The 24,322-nt window shown below is 49.7% G+C and overlaps 1 protein-coding gene across 1 annotated transcript in view; it reads left to right on the top strand.

The window, feature by feature from the left end:
- MERTK (MER proto-oncogene, tyrosine kinase) overlaps positions 1 to 24,322 on the top strand; it is a 117,964-nt gene that overhangs the window by 60,042 nt on the left and 33,600 nt on the right. The window contains exons 7-10 of the mRNA XM_008254044.3: positions 3,508 to 3,691; positions 7,815 to 7,966; positions 17,179 to 17,332; positions 19,979 to 20,132. Of these exons, the coding sequence (XP_008252266.2) occupies positions 3,508 to 3,691; positions 7,815 to 7,966; positions 17,179 to 17,332; positions 19,979 to 20,132 (644 nt within the window). The remainder of the gene's footprint in view (positions 1 to 3,507; positions 3,692 to 7,814; positions 7,967 to 17,178; positions 17,333 to 19,978; positions 20,133 to 24,322) is intronic.

Consider the following 24,322-nt stretch of genomic DNA (forward strand, 5'->3'; position numbering starts at 1 on the left):
TGCGTGGCAGCTGTTACTGTCAGCAGGCTCTGAGCAAGTGTGGCCCCCACCTTGGGAGAGTGTGTCTCAGTAGACCTGAAGGGGGCTCGGATGCCTGAGAGGTCAGCCCTGCAGGTGTAGAGGGGCCACACCCATCTTCAGCTGCTCTGTCTCTTTGACCCGATGTTGGGTTGTCATGGCATGCTTGAAAGTGCATCCTGGAGCAGCCAAACTACAGACCTTCTTGCTCACCCCGGCTGCTGCGGGGCAGGCTTGGGTGTCCTGTCCATGCCTCGCCAGCTGGCTGCGCCTCCCTTCATCCATTCTGCTCCCCATCTCAGGTGGGGTTGCCAGATCTAGCAAACTGGAATACAGGTCGCCAGGGCAGGCAGTGGGTGCAGCAGGTGAGGCACCACTTGAGACACCCAAATCCCATGTCAGGGGGCCTGGGTTCAAGTCCTGACTCCAGCTTCCTGCTAATGCAGACCCTGGGAGGCAGCAGGTGATGGGTCCCTGCCACCCAGGTGCAAGACCCAGGTGGAGTTTCTGGCCCTTGACTTGAGCCTGGCACAGACACAGCTATTAAGGGCATTTGGAGAACGGAGTGCTGTGTGTGTGTGTGTGTTTGTCTTTTCTGTCTCTCTGCCTCTAAAATAAATAAAATGAGAAAGCATGATACCCAGTTGAATTACAGGCGTAAGCTTGTAATATGCATATACTAAGAAGTTACTTGTAGGGCAGGCATTGTGATACAGTGGGCTGAACCACCACTCGGGATGCCCCTATCACCTATCAGAGTGCCTGGTTCGAGATCCGGATACTTTGTGCTTCCAATCCACCTAATGCACCTGGGAGGCAGTGGAAGACGACCCAGAGTACTTGGGTTCCTGCCACCTGCGTGGGAGACCCTGGGGGAGTTTCCGCACCTGGCTTCAGTGTGGTCCAGCCCCAGTTGTGAGCATTAGGGGTGTGAACGAGCAAATGGAAGATCCCCCCACCACCACCTCTTCCCCTCTCCTTCTCTCCCTCCCTCTTTCTGCCGCTCTGGCTTTCAAATAAATAAACTATTGGCTAATGATCTGAAACACAGATGTCCCTGAGTATGCAGAAGTTTTCCCTGGCAGTGCACGTGGGGACGGCCAGCAGGAGCTCTCCGAGTTCTTCTTTGGTCATCCGCTGGTGAACAGTGCGTTCCCATTCCTGAGGGCACCAAGTCCAGGGTCACAGTTCATGCCTATTTTAAACTCTGACCTGGTAACAAATGCATGTTCTGGACGAGATGCACTGGCAGGACACACCCTCTCACTTCCTTCGGTTGTGACGTGGGTTCCTTTCTTCACCCGTTTTTGGGTCCCAGGCTCCGTTTCTATTTTTAGCTCTCCCACATTGTCCTCTGTTCCCTCAGGCCCACTGAGACGGACTCTTCCAGAAAGCCAGTCTTCCTTGAGGAACGGGCTCTCCCAGCCGGTCCCCATGCCTGGGAACTTCCCCTGTGGCTCCACAAACGGGGCGGGGTCGGGGAGCTGAAGGCTTCCCTCCTCCTCTGGCGGAGGGGGCTGCTCACCAGGAAGCCGCTCTATACGCTGAAATGAAAACACAGACAGTGGCGTCCACCAACAGCCACCACAAGGCCAGCATGCGGCTCTGGTGTCTCCTCTGCTGGCTCCTGGGGCCAACCGGCACCTTCCGTCCCGCTGGGGTCTGAGTCCCCACCCTCCTGGTGTCTACCGGGGGAGCTGAATTCTAAAATGTTTACTTCCTGCCCCTTGGCTTACATTTCAAACACATGCACTCTGAAATAACAGCGTTGCGTGTCCACACCCATAACTGCCCACCCGTAAGGAAGCGGAATACATTCAGTGGATTGAAGATTTTCTTCCGCCCATTGCTTCTGGTTGCTTCTGTCTGATCCAATACTATTTTCTCTTTGCTGACTTCACAAGTACTACATGTTGTAGAAACGTTGAAAAAAGAAAAAAAAAAAAACACGTTGTTGGGGGAGGGGGCAACTGTCCCTTATTCCTGTTCCCAGGCAGGGATACGCTTATGGAAAGGAGTGGAAGTGTGGGCTAGGACTAGCCTTCCACTGGAATCCGCCTCTCTTGCCTGTGCATCAGAGATTTGGAGAGGGTTGTGGAGAGGTTGCTGGAGTTCATGGAGGGAAAGAAGAGGAAATATGTTCCCAGGGAATTTGGAGAAAGTGCCTGGTTGAGATGCAATCGACCTTTTCCTGTATCGTCTTCCCCCCCACCAAAAACAAGCCATCGTAAAATCTCTACCTGTGTGTTCTTTGGGAGTTGAATTTCTTTTGGGGTGGAGCAGGGTAAGAATCAAGCACACACTAAGTAGCCTCAAAGCAAAGCAGGCATCTTCTGGTAGCACCGTGAGGAGAACACTGATTTAAAATAGGAAACAACAGCACAATTTATCTTTTCTTTTTCATTTTTATTAATTTGTTTGAGAGGCAGAGATCTCTCACCCACTGGTGTACCCCCTGAATGCCTTCAACAATTAGAAATGGGCACGATCCCAATCTAGTAGCCGGGAACTCAGTCCAGGTCTCTTACATGGGTGGCACGGACCCAGCTACCTGAGCCATCTGCTGCCGTCCGGGGTCTATGTTAGCAGGAAGCTGGGGTCAGGAGCCAGAGCTGGGGATCGAACGTCGGTACTATAACGTGGCTTATGGACATGTAATGTCCTGGCCCCGATCCCATCGTTAACTATTTTTTTTTAAGATTTATTTTATTTATTTGAAAGACAGAGTTACAGAGAGAGGTAGAGACAGAGAGAGGTCTTCCATCCGCTGGTTCACTCCCCAGATGCCTGCAACTGGCTGATCCCAGATCCCAAGCCAGAAGCCAGGAGCTTCTTCTGGGTCTCCCACGTGGGTGCAGGGGCCCAAGGACTTGGGTCATCTTCTACTGCTTTCCCAGGCCACAGCAGAGAGCTGGATCAGAAGAGGAGCAGCCGGGACTACAACCGGTGCCCATATGGGAAGCTGGCGCTTAACCTGCTGCGCCACAGCGCCAGCACCTTTAACTGTGTTTTTAATGTTATTTGAGAGGGAGCCCTTGCTGCAGCCAGGAGCCAGGAACTCAGTCCAAAAATCTCTTTCAAAGCAGGATCTGAGAAGTTTCGTCTTCAGAAGACCAGAGGCTTCCAGGCTGTGCCAGTCGCACGCAGCGCCTGTTGCCTCTGTTGCCTATTTTGTGAAGGAAACCGTGAATTTAGACGGTCATGAGAGAGGAAGGGCTGCCTTATGCTATTTTGTGGAATAAATGAGTTACAGTCATTCCAATATAAGCATTTGCTCTGGTCGCTGCCACATTGAGAATCCTTATTTTAGGCATTTCCCCCAGGTCCTCAATGTAGGTCACCGAGCGTGAGTAACAGTGTTGCGGGTGGAAACGCTTGCGTGTGCCCCGACAGGAAGCAGGCCCTTCCCCTGGTGCAGAGGAAAGGCCACGTGCACCGACATTCCCGCCACCTTACTAACGCCGGTCCACGTCTTCACCCCTCATGCAGGTCAGGGACGTGGATCCGCTGAGTAATGGCTCAGTCATGATCTTTAACACCTCTGCTTCGCCACATCTGTACCAAATCAAGCAGCTGCAAGCCCTGGCTAATTACAGCATCGGCGTGTCCTGCATGAATGAAATAGGCTGGTCCGCCGTGAGCTCCTGGATTCTGGCCAGCACGACGGAAGGAGGTAATTCTTGGGATTCACAATGAGTCTTCCCTCTGGTGATGTGTGATTAAACAAAGCCTTCCCAGTGGTCTCCGGAAAGTGGCTCCTGAAAACGGGCAACGAGGTCGTTCCTTCTCTACTTTAAATGCACTTGGTGCTAGAACAGGCTGAGCATCCCTAAGCCGAAAATCCAAAATATGAAAAGCCCTGAAATCCAACAGGAGGCTAAAAAATGTGAGATTTGGTGGCATTTCTGATTTCAGATGAGGGATGTTCATTTGAAAATACACTAAATGTGCATATTTCCCAAAACCTGAAAAGCCCCAAAATTGAAATACTTCTGGTTCCAAGCATGTCAGATAAGGGATACTCAACCTGTCCTTACTATGTATAGATAATATTTTCTTTTAAATAGGAAAATAGTAGCAGCATAGTTAAAAATGTATTATTTTTATATAAAGACTAATGCACAAAAGCTTTTGACTCATAGTAATAAACTCTGGAAAACTAATGACGTGAAGGGGCTGAGATTCATGAAGCACCTACTAACACACCACACACTACAGGTGCTTTATTTGCATTATTTAGTTGGATATGGTAACTATGTAATAAGTACTACTATCTTAATATTATCTTGCTCAAAGTGACTTTTGTTTATGTCTTTGCATTTTCTTTTTTTTTTTTAAGATTTATTTATTTATTTGAAAGTCTGAGTTACACAGAGAGAGGAGAGGCAGAGAGAGACAGAAAGAGGTCTTCCATCCACTGGTTCACTCCCCAATTGGCCACAGCGGCCGGAACTGTGCTGATCTGAAGCCAGGAGCCAGGAGCTTCCTCTGAGTCTTTCCATGTGGGTGCAGGGTCCCAAGGACTTGGGCCATCTTCTACTGCTTTCCCAGGCCATAGCAGAGAGCTGGATTGAAAGAAGAGCAGCCGGACTAGAACCGGTGCCCATATGGGATGCCAGCCCTACAGGCGGAGGATTAACCTACCATGCCACGGTGCTGGCCCCAATAGCCTCTTATTTCACCAAGGAACATTTTCCTCCTTTCTGAAGGATTCTTTTTCTTACAGCGTGGATTTGCTGGCAAAGGATTCAGCTTCTGTAAATCTGGAGAAAATATTTATTTTACCTTCGAAATTTTTAAGGCTATCTTTGCCTGTATTTTTGAAATACATATTTACTAAATACAGAATTCTAGGGTCACGGTGTTTGGAAAATGTTGCCCCAGTGTCTCCTGGCTTGCATTGTTTCTGACATGAAATCTGCAGTAGTCCTAATTTTGCTCCTCTGTATGCAGTGTGTCGTCCATCCCCTCTTGTCCCCTTATCACTAATTTTGAGGGACTTACGTATGTTGTGCTTCTGTGTAGTTTAATCCATACCTAGTTCCCTACACTTTGTACCCTGAGCCCTCTGTCTGTGTATTTGTTTGGTCCCCTCTGACTCTCTGCACCTGCTCCTATTGAAGAGTGACTGGGACCCCTTGAGCATGCACAGGACCTGTAGGCTTCACTCTCAGGTGGTTGAGCAGTAACATCAGTGTTTTGGTCCAGATACCCCCACGTGTCAACACTGGCTTTCTTTGCCCTGTGGCTACTCACTTCCTTTTGATGAGTAATCTGCTGTGTCCAGCCCCAGGAGTGATGTTCCGGGAGCAGGAGGGTGCAGGGGTGAGGTGGAGGCCTTTTTCTGCAGTGCACAAACTTCACTCACTTCCCCAGTTTTCAGTCCCATGCCTCCATTCTACTGATGCCCTAAGTCCAGTGGCTTTCACTTCAGAGAATAAACCACCTATCCCCTGTGGGTAGAGGGGGTTGGAGCAGAGGGACCTTAATTAATTTGACAGAGTTAGACAGTGAGAGAGAGAGAGAGAGAGAGACAGGTCTTCCTTCCTTTGGTTCAGCCCCCAAATGGCCGCTACAGCCCGCACGCTGAGCCAATCCGAAGCCAGGAGCCAGGTGCTTCCTCCTGGTCTCCCATGTGGGTGCAGGCACCCTAGCACTTGGGCCATCCTCCACTGCACTCCCTGGCCACAGCAGAGGGCTGGACTGGAAGAGGAGCAACTGGGACTAGAACCCGGCGCCCATATGGGATGCTAGCGCCACAGGCGGAGGATTAGCCTAGTGAGCCATGGCGCCGGCCCCCAAGAAGTGACTCTTTTTAATGAAGATTCAGCCACTCTCCTCAGCGGCAGTCTCCCTTTCAGTAGCTGGGCCCGTGTTTTCTGAGATCTTCGGTGGTTTGTTGGGGAGAATCCCCTTGCAGAGTTAATTACGCCTCTTTCATCTCTTCTTCAGCTTTCAGATATGTGTCGAAATTTCTCTTCTGCTGTTGAATTCCTTTGCCTTGTGAGTTTATATGTTTTAAAATTCCTTATTGTTGAGGTCAGCGTTGGTGGTGTAGCGGATTAAGCTGCTGCCTGTGATGCCTGCATCCAGCCATGATCAAAACCATTCAAAAGCATAATTACACCTGTGCTGAACATGTTCAGAGTTTTTTCCTGTTTTTAATTTAAAATTTTTTTTTTTCATTTTACTTGGAAGGCAGAGAAAATACAATACAGTAGCCAGGGCTGGGTCAAGCCAAAGCCAGGAGCCCTTAACTCCATCCAGGTCTCCTACATAGGTGGCAGGGGCCCAGGTACTTGAGCCCTCTTCTGCATTAGCAGGTGCCCTAGCCGGAAGCCAGATCAGAAGCAGAACAATCAGGACTTTGTACTCCAGTATGGGATGTGAACATCCTAAGCAGTGCCTTAACTGCTGATCCAAATGCCTGCCTATTAGTCCCTAAATAACAGAGTGTAACAACAATTTACATAAGATTTCTGTTGATCTGGTATTATAAGCAATCTAGAGATAATTTGAATGTGGGATGATATGTACAAATATATACAAATACATTTTATATGAGGAACTTGAGTGTCCACAGATTTTGGTATCTATAGGGGATCCTGGAACCAGACCCTGTGGATACTGAGAGACAATTATATGTACATTTTGAAAACTTTAATTGTTGCTGGTGCTGTGGAGTAGCAGGTAAAGCTGCTGCCTGTGGCACCAGGATCCCACATGAATGCCTCTTTGAGTCTAGGCTGCTCCACTTCAGATCCTGCTCTCTGCTATGGCCTGGGAAAGCAGCAGAAGTTGGCCTAAGTGCCTGGGCCCCTGTGCCCACATGGGAGACCCAGAAGAAGCTCCTGGCTCCTGGTTTCAGATTGACCTAGCTCTAGCCATGTGGCCATTTGGGGAGTGGACCAGCGGATAGAACATCTCTCTCTCTCTCTCTCTCTCTCTGCCTTTCAAATAAATAAATAAATCTTTTTAAAAAATCTTTTTATTTATTTATTTGAAAGGCAGAGTGACAGAGAGAGAGAGAGACAGAAAGAGAAAGAGAGAAATATTCCAGCTGCTGGTTCACTCCGGCATCAACCGATGCTAGTCCTGTCCCAAGCCAGAAACCAGGAAGCCCATCCAGGTCTCCATGTGGGTGGCAGGAACCCAAGTACTTGGGCCAGCATCTGCTGCCTGTCATGCACCTTAGTGGGAAACTGGATCAGCAGCAGGGCATAGCCAGAACTCTAACTGGTGCTCAGATAGGGGTGCAGGACTCCAAGTGGCAGCCTAACGCGCTGTGCCACAGCTCCCGCCCTCCATGCTTTAATTTGCTGACCGATCATCTCTGTGCAGACCACGAGCCAGCTGCCACTGGACTTCAGCACGGTAGCTTCGTCCTTGGCTTGGCCACGTTCCCCACCTGTGCCTGTGTGCCCACAGAGGCAACCTGCACTCAGCGCTGCTGACCCCGCCCTGGGGTTCTCTTGCCAGCCCTGTTCCAGCTGTGTCTGCTCTGCTTCCCTGGGCTCCATGAGCACCCTGGCTTCCCCCCTCCACCTCCCTCCTCTCCCTATTTAACCTTGGGTGCTCAAGGGACCTCTTCAACTTCCGAAATGAGTCTTGAGGCTTCGGTAACCTAAAACGCCTTGTTTGCCAATGCTTGTGCTATTTCCGCCAGTCTTGGTCTCCTTGGAGAGCTTTTTGTGGACGCTGGAACGCCAGCACGCAGTGGAAGCCGGGAAGGGAACGAATCCACACATGGGCCTTGCTTTGTGCTCCTCACCCTCCTCTCCTTTTCTCTTTCGTAGCCCCGTCAGTGGCACCGTCAAACGTCACCGCATTTCTCAATGAATCTACTAATAACGTGGACGTGAGATGGACGAAGCCTCCGATTAAGCGGCGGGATGGGGAACTGGTGGGCTACCGGATCTCTCACTTGTGGCAGAGCGCGGGGACTTCTGTAAGTGGGCCCCTAAACGTATGCTCATTATCTCCTTTGGGCTTGCTGCCTTAATTGCTTTAGAAGCTTTCATTTTGTCGCGAAAGGATCTGGCGTGATTGAATTCAGCAAGACAGCTTTCAGCGTGACATAAACATTGTCGTCAAAATCAGAGGTGCCTGAATAATTAGTTCTTTTTTTTTTTTTTTTTTTAAGATTTATTTGTTTCTTTGAAAGGCAGAGTTACAGAGAGAGAGAGAGAGAAAGCCAATCCTCTGGTTCACTCTTCAAATGGCCACAACAGTCAGGATTCAACCAGGCCAAAGCCAAGACCTAGGGACTCTATCCAGGTCTCCCTTGTTGGTGGCAGGGGCCCAGCTACTTGGGCCATCTTCCTCTGCTTTCCCAGGCACATCAGCAGGGAACAGGTTGCAAGTGGAGCAGCCAGGACTCGAAATTGAGACAGTGCTTATATGGGATGCCGGCATCACAGGCTGTGTCCTAACCCACTGCACCACAATGCCGGCCCCCAGCTACACAATTCTAAGGAGTCTCTTGGGGCTCTGCTCACTCACTCATCCATCCACTCATTTATCGATTCCGTCAATAGGTATAGAGCTCACCCAACTCTTGCCTTTAGAGAGTTTCAGCTTTGATGCAAAGACAGTGTGGTGACCCAGATGGCTGGTGACCTGACATGGCTTGAGGTCAGGGAGCTGCAGTGCCTGGCATTGCAGCACTCACACCTTTCTTTCTGGAAGTCTCAGAGGACACCTTTCTGAAGCTGGTGGGGGACGGAGGACGATGAGGAGTAAGCAGACTCCCACAGGAGAGAAGCAGATGTGCAGGCGTTTATCAAAACTGCTGTTTCCCAAAAGCGCAATTGGGATTTATTCTTTTCTTGCCTTGGTTTACCGCTTAGGAAGCAGGCTGATGGAAGCAGAGGTGAAAGAAGAGGGCTCAGCAGTCCCTGTTGTTCTGTGTCCATAAGTGTTCCCTGGACAGCAGTAACCCTGCTTGTAAGTCACAGCGGGGCTGCTGTTCTGATGCAGCGGGTGAAGCTGAGCACCAGTTCAAGTCCCACTTCCAATCCAGCTCCCTGCTAGTGTGCCTGGGAAAGCAGCAAAGGATGGCCCAAGGACTTGGACCCCTGCATCCACTTGGGGGACCAGGATGGGCTCCTGGCTTCAGCCTGGCCCAAGCCTGACCATCGCAGCCATCTGGGGACTGAAGCAATGGATGGAAGATCTCTCTCTGTCCCTCTGTCACTCTGCCTTTCACATAAGTAAATCTTAAAAATAAGTAAAAATAAATAAATAAATAAAAGGTCACAGCTAAGAGAAAGGCTGTGACTCCTTTCCCAGGCTTCTGCCCCAAGGCATTTCATTCCAGGGGCCTCTGGAGTTACTGTGTGTCCCCTTGGCTGAGCTGGATGAACCAGATGTCTGTCTTAGAAAAAGGCTGCTTTGTGGGTCAGTGCCACGGCTCAATAGGCTAATCCTCTGCCTTGCGGCGCCGGCACACCGGGTTCTAGTCCCAGTCAGGGCGCCGGATTCCTTCCCGGTTGCCCCTCTTCCAGGCCAACTCTCTGCTGTGGCCCGGGAGGGCAGTGGAGGATGGCCCAAGTGTTTGGGCCCTGCACCCCATGGGAGACCAGGAGAAGCACCTGGCTTCGGATCAGCGCGGTGCACCGGCCGCGGCGGCCATTGGAGGGTGAACCAACGGCAAAAGGAAGACCTTTCTCTCTGTCTCTTTCTCTCACTGTCCACTCTGCCTGTCAAAAAAAAAAAAAAAAATGAAAAAGAAAAAGACTGCTTTGCCTGCAATGCTGAATACTGAGTGTAGATATGTAAAGATTTGGTAATCATGTTCAGATCAGTTGGAATTTTTCTGGTTGGCAAAAAGTAGGGACTGCCAGCAGACATTGGAACAGTCTGAAAACAAACCATTGTGTTGAAAGAGCTACCGGCCGTTGTTCCAGCTTCTTCTGGTGTGGGGGAAGCTACTTTTCTAGAAGACTGTCTGGAACTGAGGCCGGCTGGAGGCAGCAGTGACGAAAACTGTGTGAGCGCCCCGGAGCCAGAGCGCCCCGTGCACTCTACGCCCCGAGCACTGAGTTGCGCTGTGCTTGCGCGCTGCTCCTTGTTCCCAGCAGCCCCTCAGTAACTGGGACGGCACGGCCCCCGCGAGGGCTCTGACCTTTCCAGCCAGCTCGTCCCAGGCGAAGGTCATCTGCATTGTGCTCCGGCTGCATTTTGTGCATCATGAAGATCTTGTGACAAAAGTGGCGCACGTGATTTTGAATGACAGTTTCCGATGCAGCTAAGCCTTTCTGGAGACAAATGACAGCAAGGAGCGGCCAGCCCTCCCCGGGGGAGTGGGGGTGCCTGAGACTCAGGCCCAGGGTGCAGTTTGAGATGATGCTGGCACCCTTCCCTTCGGTTTCCTGAGCCCCTTTCGTCTCTGAAGGGCGACACGTAGACGCAGCTTCATCTCACAGTTCTTTCCAGTTTCCAAAACCTGTTACTAAAGCAACTCCTTCCTTATGCCAGACAAGGAAGATAGATGTTTTTGAAACTTCTCACTTTCGATCATATTAAGGGTGGGGATTTGTGGGTGTGTGTAATTTCCAAACCTTGGTGGAAGTGCTCGGGGGATGGAGTATTGCAGGCCCCCTAAAGACAGTACCTCTGTTATCCCACGGCTGGCAGGTCACCTGCAGACTAAGGCCTTGCAATCTTGACTGTATGGTGTTTTTATAGCTCAGTGAAGATGTCTAGTTTTATTGGTCCTATTTCTCATATTTTTATTTTCATTTACTTGAAAGAGAGGAAGAGGCGGCCGGTACCACGACTCAATAGGCTAATCCTCCGCCTGTGGCGCCGGTACTCCGGGTTCTAGTCCCCGTTGGGGCGCCGGGTCTGTCCGGTTGCTCCTCTTCCAGTCCAGCTCTCTGCTGTGGCCCGGGAGGGCCGTGGAGGATGGCCCAGGTGCTTGGGGCCCTGCACCCACATGGGAGACCAGGAGGAAGCACCTGGCTCCTGGCTTCAGATCGGCACAGCGCGCCGGCCGTTGCAGCCATTTGGGGGGTGAACCAACGGAAGGAAGACCTTTCTCTATGTCTCTCTCTCTCACTGTCTAACTCTGCCTGTCAAAAAAAAAAATAACAAATAAATAAATAAAGAGAAAGAGAGGAAGAGGCAAGAGACAAGAGAAAGAGACCTTCCCTCCACTGGTTCACTCCCCAACTGCCTGCAACAGTTGTGGTTGGACTAGGCCAAACTCAGGATCCAGAAACCCAATCCAGGTCTCCCACTGGGTTGGCAGGGGCCCAAGCACTTGAGACGTCTTCTTCTGCCAGGGTGCAGTAGCAGGAAGCTGGATCAGAAGCAGAGTAGTGAGGATTCCAGCCAACACTCAAATATGGGATGTAGGTGCCACTAGTGGAGGTTTAACTCACTGTTCCACGACACCCATCCCATGTCCTGTTTTTCTTCTTTCCAAATCAGAGCTCCAAATCCAACGGTAAGGAGCAAGTCCAAATCTGTTCAGCTTGAAGTTGGAACCATGTCTTGCTCATCTTTGTAAAGGATCACAGGGCCTTGAATTTGCTCTGTAGGCATGTGCTAGTATGGCACTGCGGGTTAGATGTGAACCTGCGGCCGGCGCCGTGGCTCACTAGGCTAATCCTCCGCCTTGTGGCGCCGGCACACCGGGTTCTAGTCCCGGTCGGGGCGCCGGATTCTGTCCCGGTTGCTCCTCTTCCAGGCCAGCTCTCTGCTGTGGCCAGGGAGTGCAGTGGAGGATGGCCCAAGTGCTTGGGCCCTGCACCCCATGGGAGACCAGGATAAGTACCTGGCTCCTGGCTTCAGATCAGCACGGTGCGCCGGCCACAGCACGCCGGCCACAGCACGCCGGCCGCAGCGGCCATTGGAGGGTGAACCAACGGCAAAGGAAGACCTTTCTCTCTGTCTCTCTCTCTCACTGTCCATTCTGCCTGTCCAAAAAAAAAAAAAAAAGATGTGAACCTGGCTATATCGTCCAAACCAGCTGGGGACTCTCTGTCAAGGAGACAGCCTTGATAAGTTGGACTAGTGTTCCTCACTCCATCCCCATTCCCATAAAGTGTTAGTGGATTCTTCATGCAAAAAAAAAAAGAGTTTGGTGAACAAGTAAAGTTGTAAAATACTGCATATTTATACCCCCTTCTTGATGACCCATAGTGTATCCTGCCCGGAAAATTCGAGGCTCTTTGATGTCCTACAGTAAATAAATCTGTTCAACTTTCATCCACAACTGCCCAATCATTAGACAGAGATTCGTTTTGATGTGTGTGGTTTTTGTGCAGCCCATTGTTTGGGAATTATGACACTAGCACTGGTTTAATCTGTGTTCAGAAAGTGTAGAGAGATTACAGGGAAGTCTCATAGCAGAGATTCTTGTGGTCCTAGACAATCTGACGTGTAGAACCAGCTTCCTCAAAGACCCGGGGGGCTGCAATTCACTTAAGGATTCCTTGGATCTAGACTTCTCCCTTCTCATGAGCTTGCCAGTGGCTGCCAAGGTGGCAGAGATGCACCTGCATGCTGGCCTATCTCTCTCTTGCTCGCTCACTCGCTTGCTGTCAGAGGAGGGCAGGGTGGTTGAGCTGGTGTTAGGGTATGAAGAATAGACAAGGTTCTCATGAGACAGGCCAGCCAGGGTCGGAACCACTTCTGAAACTCAGGGGCCGGTGGATGAAGGATGAAACACTTGCCCTGCAGGAGAAACCCCCAGTGGGGGTACTCTCCATGAATGGGTCGTCAGCATCTTTTTTTAAAAAACAAAAAGATTATTTATTTATTTGAAAATCAGAGTTACACAGAGAGAGGAGAGGCAGAAGGAGAGAGGTCTTCCATCCAATGGTTCACTCCCCAATTGGCCGCAACGGCCGGAACCACGCTGGTTCGAAGCCAGGATCCAGGATCTTTCTCCAGGTCTCCCATGCGGGTGCAGGGGCCCAAGCACTTGGGCCATCTTCCACTGCTTCCCAGGCACAGTGGCAGGGAGCTGGGTCAGAAGTGAAGCAGCTGGGACTGGAACGAGCACTCCAGGTTGGGATGCAGGCATCACAGACGGCGGCCCCCAGTGCCTGTGGATCTGAAGCCCCTTTGAACAAGTCAGCTTGGACCTAGCCCCTCTGCCTTCTCACAAGCTTTGTTGTCATGGGACAGAAGTCTGATCTGACAGTTCTTTCCTCATCTAGTGTTACTGCTCTTTGAGAATTAAAGGAGCCACATTCTTAAATATAGTTGTATGTTAGAAGGCTGTTAATTCAGGGCCGGTGCTGTGGCATAAGCCCTGCCTGTGGTTCCGGCATCCCATATGGGTGCCAGTTTGAGTCCTGACTTCTCTGCTTCCGATCCATTCTGCTAATGGCCTGGGAAAGCAGTAGAAGATGACCCAAGTGTTTGGGCCCCTGCACACACATGGCAGACCCGGAAGAAACTCTTAGCTCCTGGCTTCAGATTGACCCAGCTCTAGCCATTATGGCCATTTGGAGAGTGAATCAGCGGATGGAAGACCTCTCTCTCTGTAATTTTGCCTCTCAGATAAATAAATAAATCTTTTTTTCAAGAAGGAAACTGTTAATTCTTACAGAGTAATTGGGGATATTACAGTCTTGGTAGCTGGAAACAAATAGCTCTGCAATTCCCCACCTAACCCCAGTGCCCCACATCCAAGAAGAAAGAAATGAGCGCTCCAAAAACGTGCTATTAGTTTCTGAGCTGCAGTGCCCAGTATGTCTTGTTTGCTATGTAAATGAAGCCACAATCAAAAGCGGTGTTGTAAATCTGATTGCATTACCTGGAAATGTTCTTACATTTTTAAGCCCTTGAGAATATGGACCTCGTATTGGTGAAAAATACACACTCCAGAACTCCAGAAATGAAAAAATAAACAGTTGGCCCATAACACGCACCATCTAGCCAGACCACCTTATTGTCAGGGAAGTGGTCCCACCTGTGCAAGCTGCACTGTCACTACCAGAGATCAAATGCATGGGGTGGGGTAGCTTCCGCATGCATGTGAGATTAAATGGATTTCTCTGACGGCTTTCAAATACAGATTAAGTATTTGGGGGTGTAAATATGAACACACGGTATAATTCTGGCATCAAAACACTATGCACAATTTATATCCATTTTTAAACTATATTACCATTTAAAGATATTCTTAGAGAAAATTGTTAAACCTTCACTCAAATATGTATCATGTACCTTTCTAATTACTACATCAACATGTTTTATAACCCCCCTCCTAAAGTGAGATAATCCCTGACATATTTCCACAGTGTGTCACCAGGAAGTAAGCACAGGCCAGCCCAGAGTGATGACAACCTTGACAATGGCCGTTACAGCACTTGGGTGGCGTTTTTCCTAGGCCAGGCACTGGACCACTTGCCTTTCACAGGGTTAACTCCCTGCATTTGTGAGGTCACGTAAGGACTACGAGGTGGAAATGAAAAGGAACTTCGCTATATATATGCTATAAACTCCTTTAATTTTTATTTCCAAAGGAATAGTTTTGGCTTTGTTAGGATTTCTGTTATTCCAGGCATTCCATTTCTGCCCAGTTATGCATTTTTCTCTTGTTCTGAGATAGCCTGGAGGCCCGAGGTCCAGTGTCAGACGTGATGTGCTGTTCTTTGGGAAGCTCTCGGGCTCTGGGCTCTCGGTAGTGAAATAGACGTGTGGTTTGTCTCTCAGCTGCAGGACTCCATGGTTCCTCTACCTGCTGACTGTTTGCTAAATGCCAACTAACATGTCATCAAAACTGGGCGAGGTGCAAATGAAATGCTCTGTTTCTAGAGATATCGCCAATGCCCCCAAAATTGTTCACTGTCGTTTACTTAACCAAAAAAAAAAAAAAAAATCTGTGGCAAATCTCACAGATTCAGGATCTGGTGGGGCAGAAGCCCATCATTTTGCAGGTCTTACTTTTCCATCTCACCCCTTGTCTGGGGGCATTTTGGGGTCCTGATGGTCACGGCTTCTTTAGATTTAAAAAGAACCTCTGGGTGATCAACCCAGGTGCCCCCTTAGTCATGAGTGACAGGACTGCCTTCTCCTTAAGTACCGTGCCGGTTCCCCCTGCACTAACAGAAGAGACTGCCTTGAGACCAGGGTCTGCAGTTACCATTGCAAAACATCCGAGACTTAGAAATCTGTTAAGAAAAGAAGCTTACGTGGGTCACAGTTCTGGGCCATCCTGAGGAGGGGCCCCCGGCTGCATCACAGCATGGCAGAGAGCATCATGGGGGAATGTGGGTGAGAGGGAGAGGGCATGTGGCAGGACAGGAGGCAGGGGCCGGCGTTGTGGTGCAGCAGGTTAAGCTGCCACTTGCTACCCCAGCATGCCATATTGGAGTGCCAGTTTGAGTCCTGGCTGCCCCGCTTCCAAGCCGGTATCCTGCTAATGCACCCGGGAGAGCAGCAGGTGAAGGTGGTAGTATTGTAGTGTTTGGGTCCCTGCCACCCATGTGAGAGACCCAGATGGAGTTTTCCTGGCTCCTGGCTTTGGCCTGAACCAGCCCAGGCCATTGCAGCCATTTGGGGAGTGAACTAGTCAATGAGATAGATTCTCTCTCTCTCTCTCTCTCTCTCTCTCTCTCTCTCTGTGTGTGTGTGTGTGTGTGTGTGTCTCCCTCTCTGTGTAACTTTGCCTTTCAAATAAATAAAAGGGAACCAACCAGAGTCCCATGGGAACTACATTAGTTCCTTCCAAAGACGGCACCCCCAGTGACTCAACTGCTTTGCACCACCTCCCAGCATCACCCCACTGAGGTCCACCCTTCTAATACACGACCCTTGGGGGGACACAGTCAAAGCATGTTCAGACCACAGCGCCAGGGAACAGTTGTGCCTTTGCTGTTAAACCTGTGCCTCACAAGACCTGGTGGCTGTCCCTTCCTCACTCTGAAATCTGATTTTCAAAATTCCTAGGGATTTCACAATTCTTACGATTTCCATTTGAGAAGCCAGCTCCAAACCCCAGACACCATCATAATTATGGAGGTTTGGAAGCAAAGGGGAAAGTTTTGGTTATTTTTTCCCTATATTTTAATGGCTCACTCTTTCATGGCAGTGGCTTTAAAATAACATGAATAAAAGTTAAACTAGAGTGCTTTTTTTTTTTTTTTTTTTTTTTGGACAGGCAGAGTTAGACAGTAAGAAAGAGAGGGACACAGAGAGCAAGGTCTTCCTTCTGTTGATTCACTCCCCAGATGGCTGCTACGGCCGGCATGCTGCGCAGATCTGAAGCCAGGAGCCAGGTGCTTCCTCCTGGTCTTCCATGGGGTGCAGGGCCCAAGCACTTGGGCCATCCTCCACTGCACTCCCGGGCCATAGTAGAGAGCTGGCCTGGAAGAGGGGCAACCGGGACAGAATCTGGCGCCCAAACAAGAATTGGAACCCGGGGTAGCAGTGCCACGCGCCGGCCCCAAACTAGAGTTTTGAAAACTGAGGAAGCTATTTTTTTTTCTGACAGGTAGAGTTATAGACAGTGAGAGAGAGACAGAGAGAGACAGAGAGAAAGGTCTTCCTTCCGTTGGTTCACCTGCCAAATGGCTGCTACGGCCGGCACTGCGCCGATCCGAAGCCAGGAGCCAGGTACTTCCTCCTGGTCTCCCACGCAGGTGCAGGGCCCAAGCACTTGGGCCATCCTCCACTGCCCTCCCGGGCCACAGCAGAGAACTGGACTGGAAGAGGAGTAACCGGGACTAGAACCCGGCGCACATATGGGATGCCGGCGCCACAAGCGGAGGATTGACTAAGTGAGCCACAGCGCCAGCCCTTAAAATTCCTATGATTCTTATAATTTGAAAAAACAGGAGCCCACGTGTGCTAGGCCAAGGGCAGCCGGCAGGTGGGCAGTGTCAAGGGGTCAAGGCCCAGTGTGGCTCTGGGACTTTGGCTGTGAGCCAGGAGTTGGACTTGATCTTGCCCTCTCGGTACATCTGGTACACACTCCCGCCCTTCCAGAAGCTTCTTTACTGGTCACTCTGAGGGCCAGGCCCTCATGGCCCTGGCTTCCCAGGGCTGCCAGCTGTTCCTGCCTGCCCTTCGGTTCCATTGACCTTGATCTTTGTGAAGAAGGAGCACCGTGGATGCACAGGCTCTGCGCCCCAGAGGGAACTGTAGACGTGTGTTCAGACCTTAGTAATGCCTTTCCCTGTTTCCTCTGTGTTCCAGGAACAGCTCTCTGAAGAAGTCAGCCAGAACAGCAGCCGGGCCCAGCTCTCTGTTCACCTCCACAACGCCACGTGCACAGTGAGAATTGCAGCTGTCACAAAAGGGGGAGTTGGACCCTTCAGTGACCCAGTGAAAATATTTATCCCAGCGCACGGTGAGAGCGGGGCCCTTACTAACTGATGGATGTGGCAGTCCAGGCGGTGCCCATGTCACCAAATAGTCACCTGTGGGAGGGACAGCTGATAGAAGAATGGAAAATTAGGGTAAAAAAGAATTTTTGCAGTGATAAAGATTGTTGGTAACAAGCTTCCCTGAACTGCTGGCACCCGTGGGTCCTCCTACTACCAGAACTACAAATGGTCTTACCTTACTAGGAAGATCCTTCCTAACACCAAAGTTGACTCCACTAATTGAGTTTAGTTTCTATGATGTGTGTGGGTCCCAGTATGTATGGCAGGTCCTGAGCTCTCTGTCACTGGCTCTGTTTGCTTATTTGCTGGTGTTTGTTTTGCTGTGTTGCTTGCCATGATCTCACCCATTCAAGCCATGGGGAACGTGCTTTGTGATCTGGCCCGCACAGAATGCCTCCCACGGCCCTGGGCTGATTGAGCTAAATGCCCAGCCATGTGTGCTGGCTTTTATGTGCTGCTGGAATGCTCGTTGGCGCAGTGCCACTGTGCTGCCCCAATGGTCCCAAGTGCTGTGCTTGCTTCCATAGGCCAGTGGAGCCACCTTTGTTCTAACCCGGACCTGCCCAGGGTTGTTTGTTGTTAGACCGCTGTCGTAAAGTTCACACACAGGCCCTGCATCTGTGTGACGTGTGCATTTACAAGACCTTGCTGAGCGTGGCCTTTGTACTCAGCAGGAGATGAGACTAGTAAGGAATGATTAAGGTCCTCTCTCTGTTCCCGGCATCCCTCAAACATACTGTGCCTTTGAGTGCTGAATGAGAGCCATATTATGTGCCTGCAGGCCACAGGCTCGGTGCCTGAAACATTAGTGACTAATGAGGAGGGGATAAAGTGTGTCTACCTGGTACAAATTCAGAGACAGAGGCAGGCATGCACGCATTCTGTATCAGAGTGCCTGGGTTTGCGTCTCAGCTCTGTTCCCAACTCCGGCTTCCTGTTAACATGCGCCTCACCAGGCGGAAGGGCAGGGCTCAAGTAGCTGAGTCCCTGCCACCTATGTGGGAGACCCCAGAGCAAGTTCTTGGCTCCAGGCTTCTGCCTGGCCTGGCCCAGCCCAGGCTGTCACAGGCATTTGGGGAGTGAACCAGTGAATGGAAGATCTCTCTCTCTCTCTCTCTCTCTCTCCCTTTCAAACAAACAAAAAAAGACAATGAGACTCTAATTCTAAAGTCTCAAAAAAGTCAGAATTTAAGGCAATAGAGCTTTCATCTTCATGCATAATAAGCTCCCTAAAATTCTAAAAGCTTTGTCGTACAGGAAGTCTTGGCTTTGCACAGCTCCAGTGTGCGTGTCTATTATCACGGTTAAATACCACCAGCTCCCCAACAAAATGGTTCAGATATTCATGACCATCGCATATTAACTAACTGCAAAAAGCAAACTTGGCCATGAATCACCGTATACATAGCAGATGCACGTCATGACCATGACCAATGATATCACTTCTTTCAAAGTCAGCTTGGGGTTGGCCACCATGCTTCTGTCATTTGGTTCATGCACATCTGGAAGAAGCACGTGGCTGTGTTGCTTCCTTTTCTCCCAGCGACAACCCCATGTGACATTTTACCAAAAAAATGAATAATTCAAAGAGGGAACTGGTAAACAACGATGACAGCGCAGCAAAGAAGCAGCAGGCGATGGTGTCGGAAGTAAAATCTGGATTGAACTGAAGTGCTCCGTGGAAGGCTGGGCCTGCTGCCATCTGAGAGACTCGTAGATGTGCCACTAAGGAGTTCAGTGGAGGTGAACTTGTGGACATAAGAGAAGTGGTTGCGACAAACCAAACGAGAGTGTTGCGGAGAAATGACACCAGCACAAAACTTCACATTAAAGGAATCCTCAGGAAGTTTTTACAACATTGAAAGCATAAAAGATAAAATGCTGAAAGTTGATCCAATCTTATAAAAAAGTTTGACAATTCTCTAAGATACACAAAACATACTTTCTCCATACGAAAGACTAGAAAAAGGCAAAAACTGTCCATACTTTTCTTGATGTGTTTTTTACAAGTAACATGTTAATTCTTAATATTTGTTTTTGAATTTATTTTATTTACTTGAAAGGCCAGGTAACACAGAGAAAGGGAGAGACAGAGAGAGAGAGAGGTCTTTCACCCGCTGTTTTATTCGGCAAATGGCCACAACCGCCAAAGCTGGGCCAAACAGAAGCCAGTAGCCAGGAGCTTCTTCCTTGTCTCCCATGTGGGTTTAGGGGCCCAAGGACTTGGGCCATCTTACACTGCTTTCCCAGTTGCATTAGCAGGGAAGCTTGATTGGAAGTGGAGCAACCAGAACTTGAACTGGAGCCCACAGGGGATGCCAGTGTCATGGGTGCTGGCTTTACCTGGCATGCTACAATATAGGCCCTAATTCTTAATATTTCTAAAGTTTTAAGGTACATTGCACCAAGTCAATATTAGGGTTTCTTTTTTTTTTTTTCATTTTCCTATTTCCATTGATTACATTTGTTTGTTACTGTTTTTTAATTGCCAACTGAAAAACCACATTTAGAGAGAGCAATGTGAAGTGCTGAAGAAGTGGAATGATTAAATCAAGTTAGTTTCCCATTGAGTTGATGCTCGGCATTGATTGGTATTGGTATTTTACCAGGTGGGATTGGTTCTGCCCCCTCATCAACCCCTGCACCTGGCAGCACAGAGCCTGTGGTCATCATCCTTGGCTGCTTTTGCGGATTTATTTTCATTGGGCTGGTCTTCTATATCTCTCTGGCCATCAGAAAAAGACTCCAGGAGACGAAGTTTGGGTAAGTTTCCCAGTTAAGACACGTTCGACCAGTAGTACCAGAAAGACAGATGTGGCAGTCATGCCAAGTGATGCTGCCTCTCCTGCCGGCTCCGCCCCCACTGTGCACGCAGATGGGTGCCCTGCCTCATGCATGCCCTGGGGCCAGCCAACTTCTTACTTAAACCACTGCCTACCAAGGCAGTCAGTAGCCAGAGCCCACCCTGCAAAGGGTCTTTTCCAGTAGGCCCTTGCCACTCAGCCTGGGTTGCTGATGTGTGAGGACTTCCATTAGAAGCCACAGAAATGATCCCAATTATTATTAACGTATATGTAGACAAAAATACGGACAAGAACATGAGCTACCCTGGCTGGTCTCCTTGTGAGTAAATCTGTTTTCTCTTTTTGGTGGATTTTGCGCATTTTCTATCATGGTCAGTTATTTTTCTAATAGAGAAAATCACTGTTTAACATTCGAACTAGAAAGGCAAAAGCTCCTTTTCTTCTTTCCTATTCATCTTTTTGAACACAACTAGTTCGATAACAGAGACGAGAAGGTGTATCAGAGCAGCCTGTGGAGAGGAGGCGGGGTGTCGGTGTTCTTTGTGGAACCCCGTTTTCCACCACGGAGCTCCGAAGCACAGCATGCAGTGTGTCAGTCGCATCCCAGGAGGAAGCATTCTGTCAGAGGCAGCATGGAACAGGGTGGAGCTGGGGGGAGGTGGGTACCGTGTTCCTCTCCTTGCTCACCCACAGCATGCTCTCAGAGAGGCCAGACTGGCTGTTATTACATTCCACTCCCTCCGACACGGCCATGGGCCTGGGAAGGGACTTAGGAGGGGAGGCCAGACTGGCTGTTATTTATGTCCATCCATCCTTTTTTTTTTTTTTTTTTTTTTTTTTTTAGATTTTTATTTACTTATTTGACAGGTAGAGTTACAGTGAGAGAGACAGAGAGAAAGGTCTTCCTTCCGTTGTTTACTCCCCAAATGGCCGCATGGCCGGAGCTATGCTGATCCGAAGCCAGGAGCCAAGTGCTTCCTCCTGGTCTCCCATGCGGATGCAGGGCCCAAGCACTTGGGCCATCCTCCACTGCATTCCCTGGCCACAGCAGAGAGCTGGACTGGAAGAGAAGCAACCAGGACTAGAACCTGGCGCCCATATGGGATGCCGGCGCCACAGGCGGAGGATTAACCAAGTGAGCCATGGTGCCGGACCCCCAGTTCTACCCTTTTAATTCTTCCATCTTAGTAAGTGAATTCTAAGAAGGACTATTTTAGAGAAGCAGACAAAAGTTGGCCTCAACCTTGAGTGTAGAGTTGACCGCAGAGGGAGAGCATGGGGCTGGAAACAGAGCCTGGGACCCCTGGGCTCAGCATGAATTCTGTCACTCATTTTCCTGGCTTGCTCAGTGTTACCTGTTTCTGAACCATCTCCAAGGTCACTACAAGTCCTAATGGCTATGATGCTGAGTTGACTCCTCTAGACTTAGTTATTCAGAGAGTCTTTTAGGAAGCTGATGGCTTTAAAAATTAGTGGCAGAAAGCAGTCTGTGTCAAGTGGGGATTCAGTTGGTGTTGAAATAGTAATTGTTATAGGATTTTTCATAGATACCATATAGAATGTAGGTGCCGTAAGGACAGAACCAAGAGTATGGTGGCCAGAGTTCCTGAGGAAGTCCTGAACTTCCAGGGGACCTGGTGGAAGCTTCTAGAATGCACAGCTAAGGCAACCCCGGAGGGGCAGGGTGCAATAGTGAAGGGACCCTCTGTTGCCTTTTGGGACTTTTGCTAAGATAAGACCTTTTACAGTAAGGGGGTGGGAGATTATTTATTTATTTATTTATGTGAAAGGCAGAGTGACAGAGAAGGAGAGACAGAGATCATCCATCTATCTGTTCATTCTCCAAATGGCCACAACAGTCAGGATTGGGCCAAGCCAAAACAAGGAGCCAGGAACCAGGAACTCCATCCAGGTCTCCCACATGGGTGACAGTGGCCCGAGTACTTGGGCCATGATTTGCTGCTCCCCAGGAGCACTAGCAGGAAGCTAGGTGGGAAGAAGAGCAGCTGGGATGCTGGCCTCACAAGCAACAGCCTCACCTGCTGCCACACAGCACTGGCCGCTCCTGAAAGTCAAGACCTTGAACAACGTGAAGCAATGGCGTTCTTTCAAGATGCCAGAAGTTCAGTCACTTTTGATGTTTTTTTTGCAGCCTCCCCTTGGCTCACTCCTTTTTCATTTCCTTTAGAAAGAAATGGGATTTTTGTTGTTGTTGTTGAAGACATGTCATGAAAATATTCTGATTCTTTTTTTTTTTTTTTTTTTTTTTGACAGGCAGAGTTAGACAGTGAGAGAGAGAGAGACAGAGAGAAAGGTCTTCCTTTTTTCCGTTGGTCACCCCCCAGATGGCTGCTACGGCCGGCGCGCTGCGCCTATCCGAAGGCAGGAGCCAGGTGCTTCTCCTGGTCTCCCATGGGGTGCAGGGCCCAAGCACTTGGGCCATCCTCCACTGCACTCCCGGGCCACAGCAGAGAGCTGGCCTGGAAGAGGGGCAACCGGGACGGAATCCAGTGCCCCAACTGGTACTAGAACCCGGTGTGCCGGCGCTGCAGGTGGAGGATTAGCCAAGTGAGCCATGGCGCCAGCCCTGATTCTGGTTTTAAAATACATGGAAGACAAAGTACTGGAGTGCCATCCATTCACAGTAGCGTGGAAACTACAGTGACCCTAACATGAACCCAATAGATGTGCAAGAGCTTTCTGGAAACAGTGACTCTACTTAATTGACAGTGCGGCAGGAGCTGTAAGTGGATGGAGAAACGTGTGTCCTGCTCACAGATGAGAAGGCTCAGTATTGTCAAGGGTCAGCTTTCCCCAACAAAGCCATAAAGTCAGCGCGACCACTCTCAGAATTGCTGCAGATTCAGTGATGAAACTTGGCTAGCCAACTTGGGAATTCACAAATGTGCAAGACGAGAGTTTGGGTGGAGGGGGCTGGTCCCGCGAGACATGAAAGCAGGAGTAGTGATTACAACAGAGTTTCAGTGCAAGCAGAGAACATTCAGTTTGTGGGCAACATGTAATAGGTGGGAATTGAGTGTAAGGTGAGGCTTGCATTCGTATCTGAAGGAAGGAATGTTTGAGAAACAGACCATGGGGCCAGTGTTGCAGCACAGCCAACAAAGCTGCTGCTCACGATGCCAGCTCTGTTGGGAGTCCCAGCTGCTCCATTTCTGATCCTACTCCCTGCTAATGTGCCTGGGAAAGCAGTGGAAGATGGCCCAGGTGCTTGGGCCCCTACTCTCACGTGGGAGACCTGGAAGAATCTCTTGGCTCCTGGCTTCCGCCTGGACTAGAGCTTGCAATTGTGGCTGTTTTGGGGAGTGCACTAGCTATTTGGAGATGGAAGATCTGTGTGTGTGTGTGTGGTATGTCACTCCCTCCTTAAAATAAATAAATAACCTTTAAGGAAAAGACGATGTTCAAGGCATTGGACAGAGAGAGATGGGCACGACACAACTGGGGCTGTCCACGTGGAACTTACAGTCCAGCGGTTAAGAATTGCAGGAGAAAATGCCCCATGTGGAGACGTGTCTAGTTGTGGGACTCCACTTTCATGGAGAATCTTTTAGACTTTTTAGTCTCAGAGAGTCTTTTAGGAAGCTGATGGCTTTAAAAGGGCTTTTTTTTTTCTTTAAAAGGAAAATGTTTATTTGAAAGGCACAGTTGAGATGGAAAGAGATCTTCCATCTGCTGGTTCACTCCAAACATTTTGAACTGAGCTGGTATAAAACTAGGAGCCAGGAACTTCCTCTGGATCTTCCACGTGGGTAGCAGAGGCCCAAGGACCTGAGCCATCCTCTACTGCCCTCCGAGACCCATTAGCAGGGAGCTGGATCAGAATTGGAAAGAGCCCGGACTCAAACGGGCACCCGGATGGGATGCTGGCGACACAGGTGGCCACGCCCCAACGCTGGCCCCGATTGGCTTGTCTTCTACCAGAGCAACATTCGCAGACAGTTGAGAGAGCACTGGAACATTGTGGTGTCATGTGTTCGAACCCGAGTTGCAGTGCTGCAGGGAAGGCTGGAAGTGAAAGGTAGGGAGCTCCCCAAAGGGTGGGGCTGATAGAGAGCAAGTGTGGTCAGAAGACGACAGCACGATTTCAGATGTTTAGGAAGAAACCAATTCCAGAGAGCCAGTAAGTCT

Source organism: Oryctolagus cuniculus, chromosome 2 (genome assembly GCF_964237555.1).
Source record: "Oryctolagus cuniculus chromosome 2, mOryCun1.1, whole genome shotgun sequence".
NCBI classification, from domain to species: domain Eukaryota; kingdom Metazoa; phylum Chordata; class Mammalia; order Lagomorpha; family Leporidae; genus Oryctolagus; species Oryctolagus cuniculus.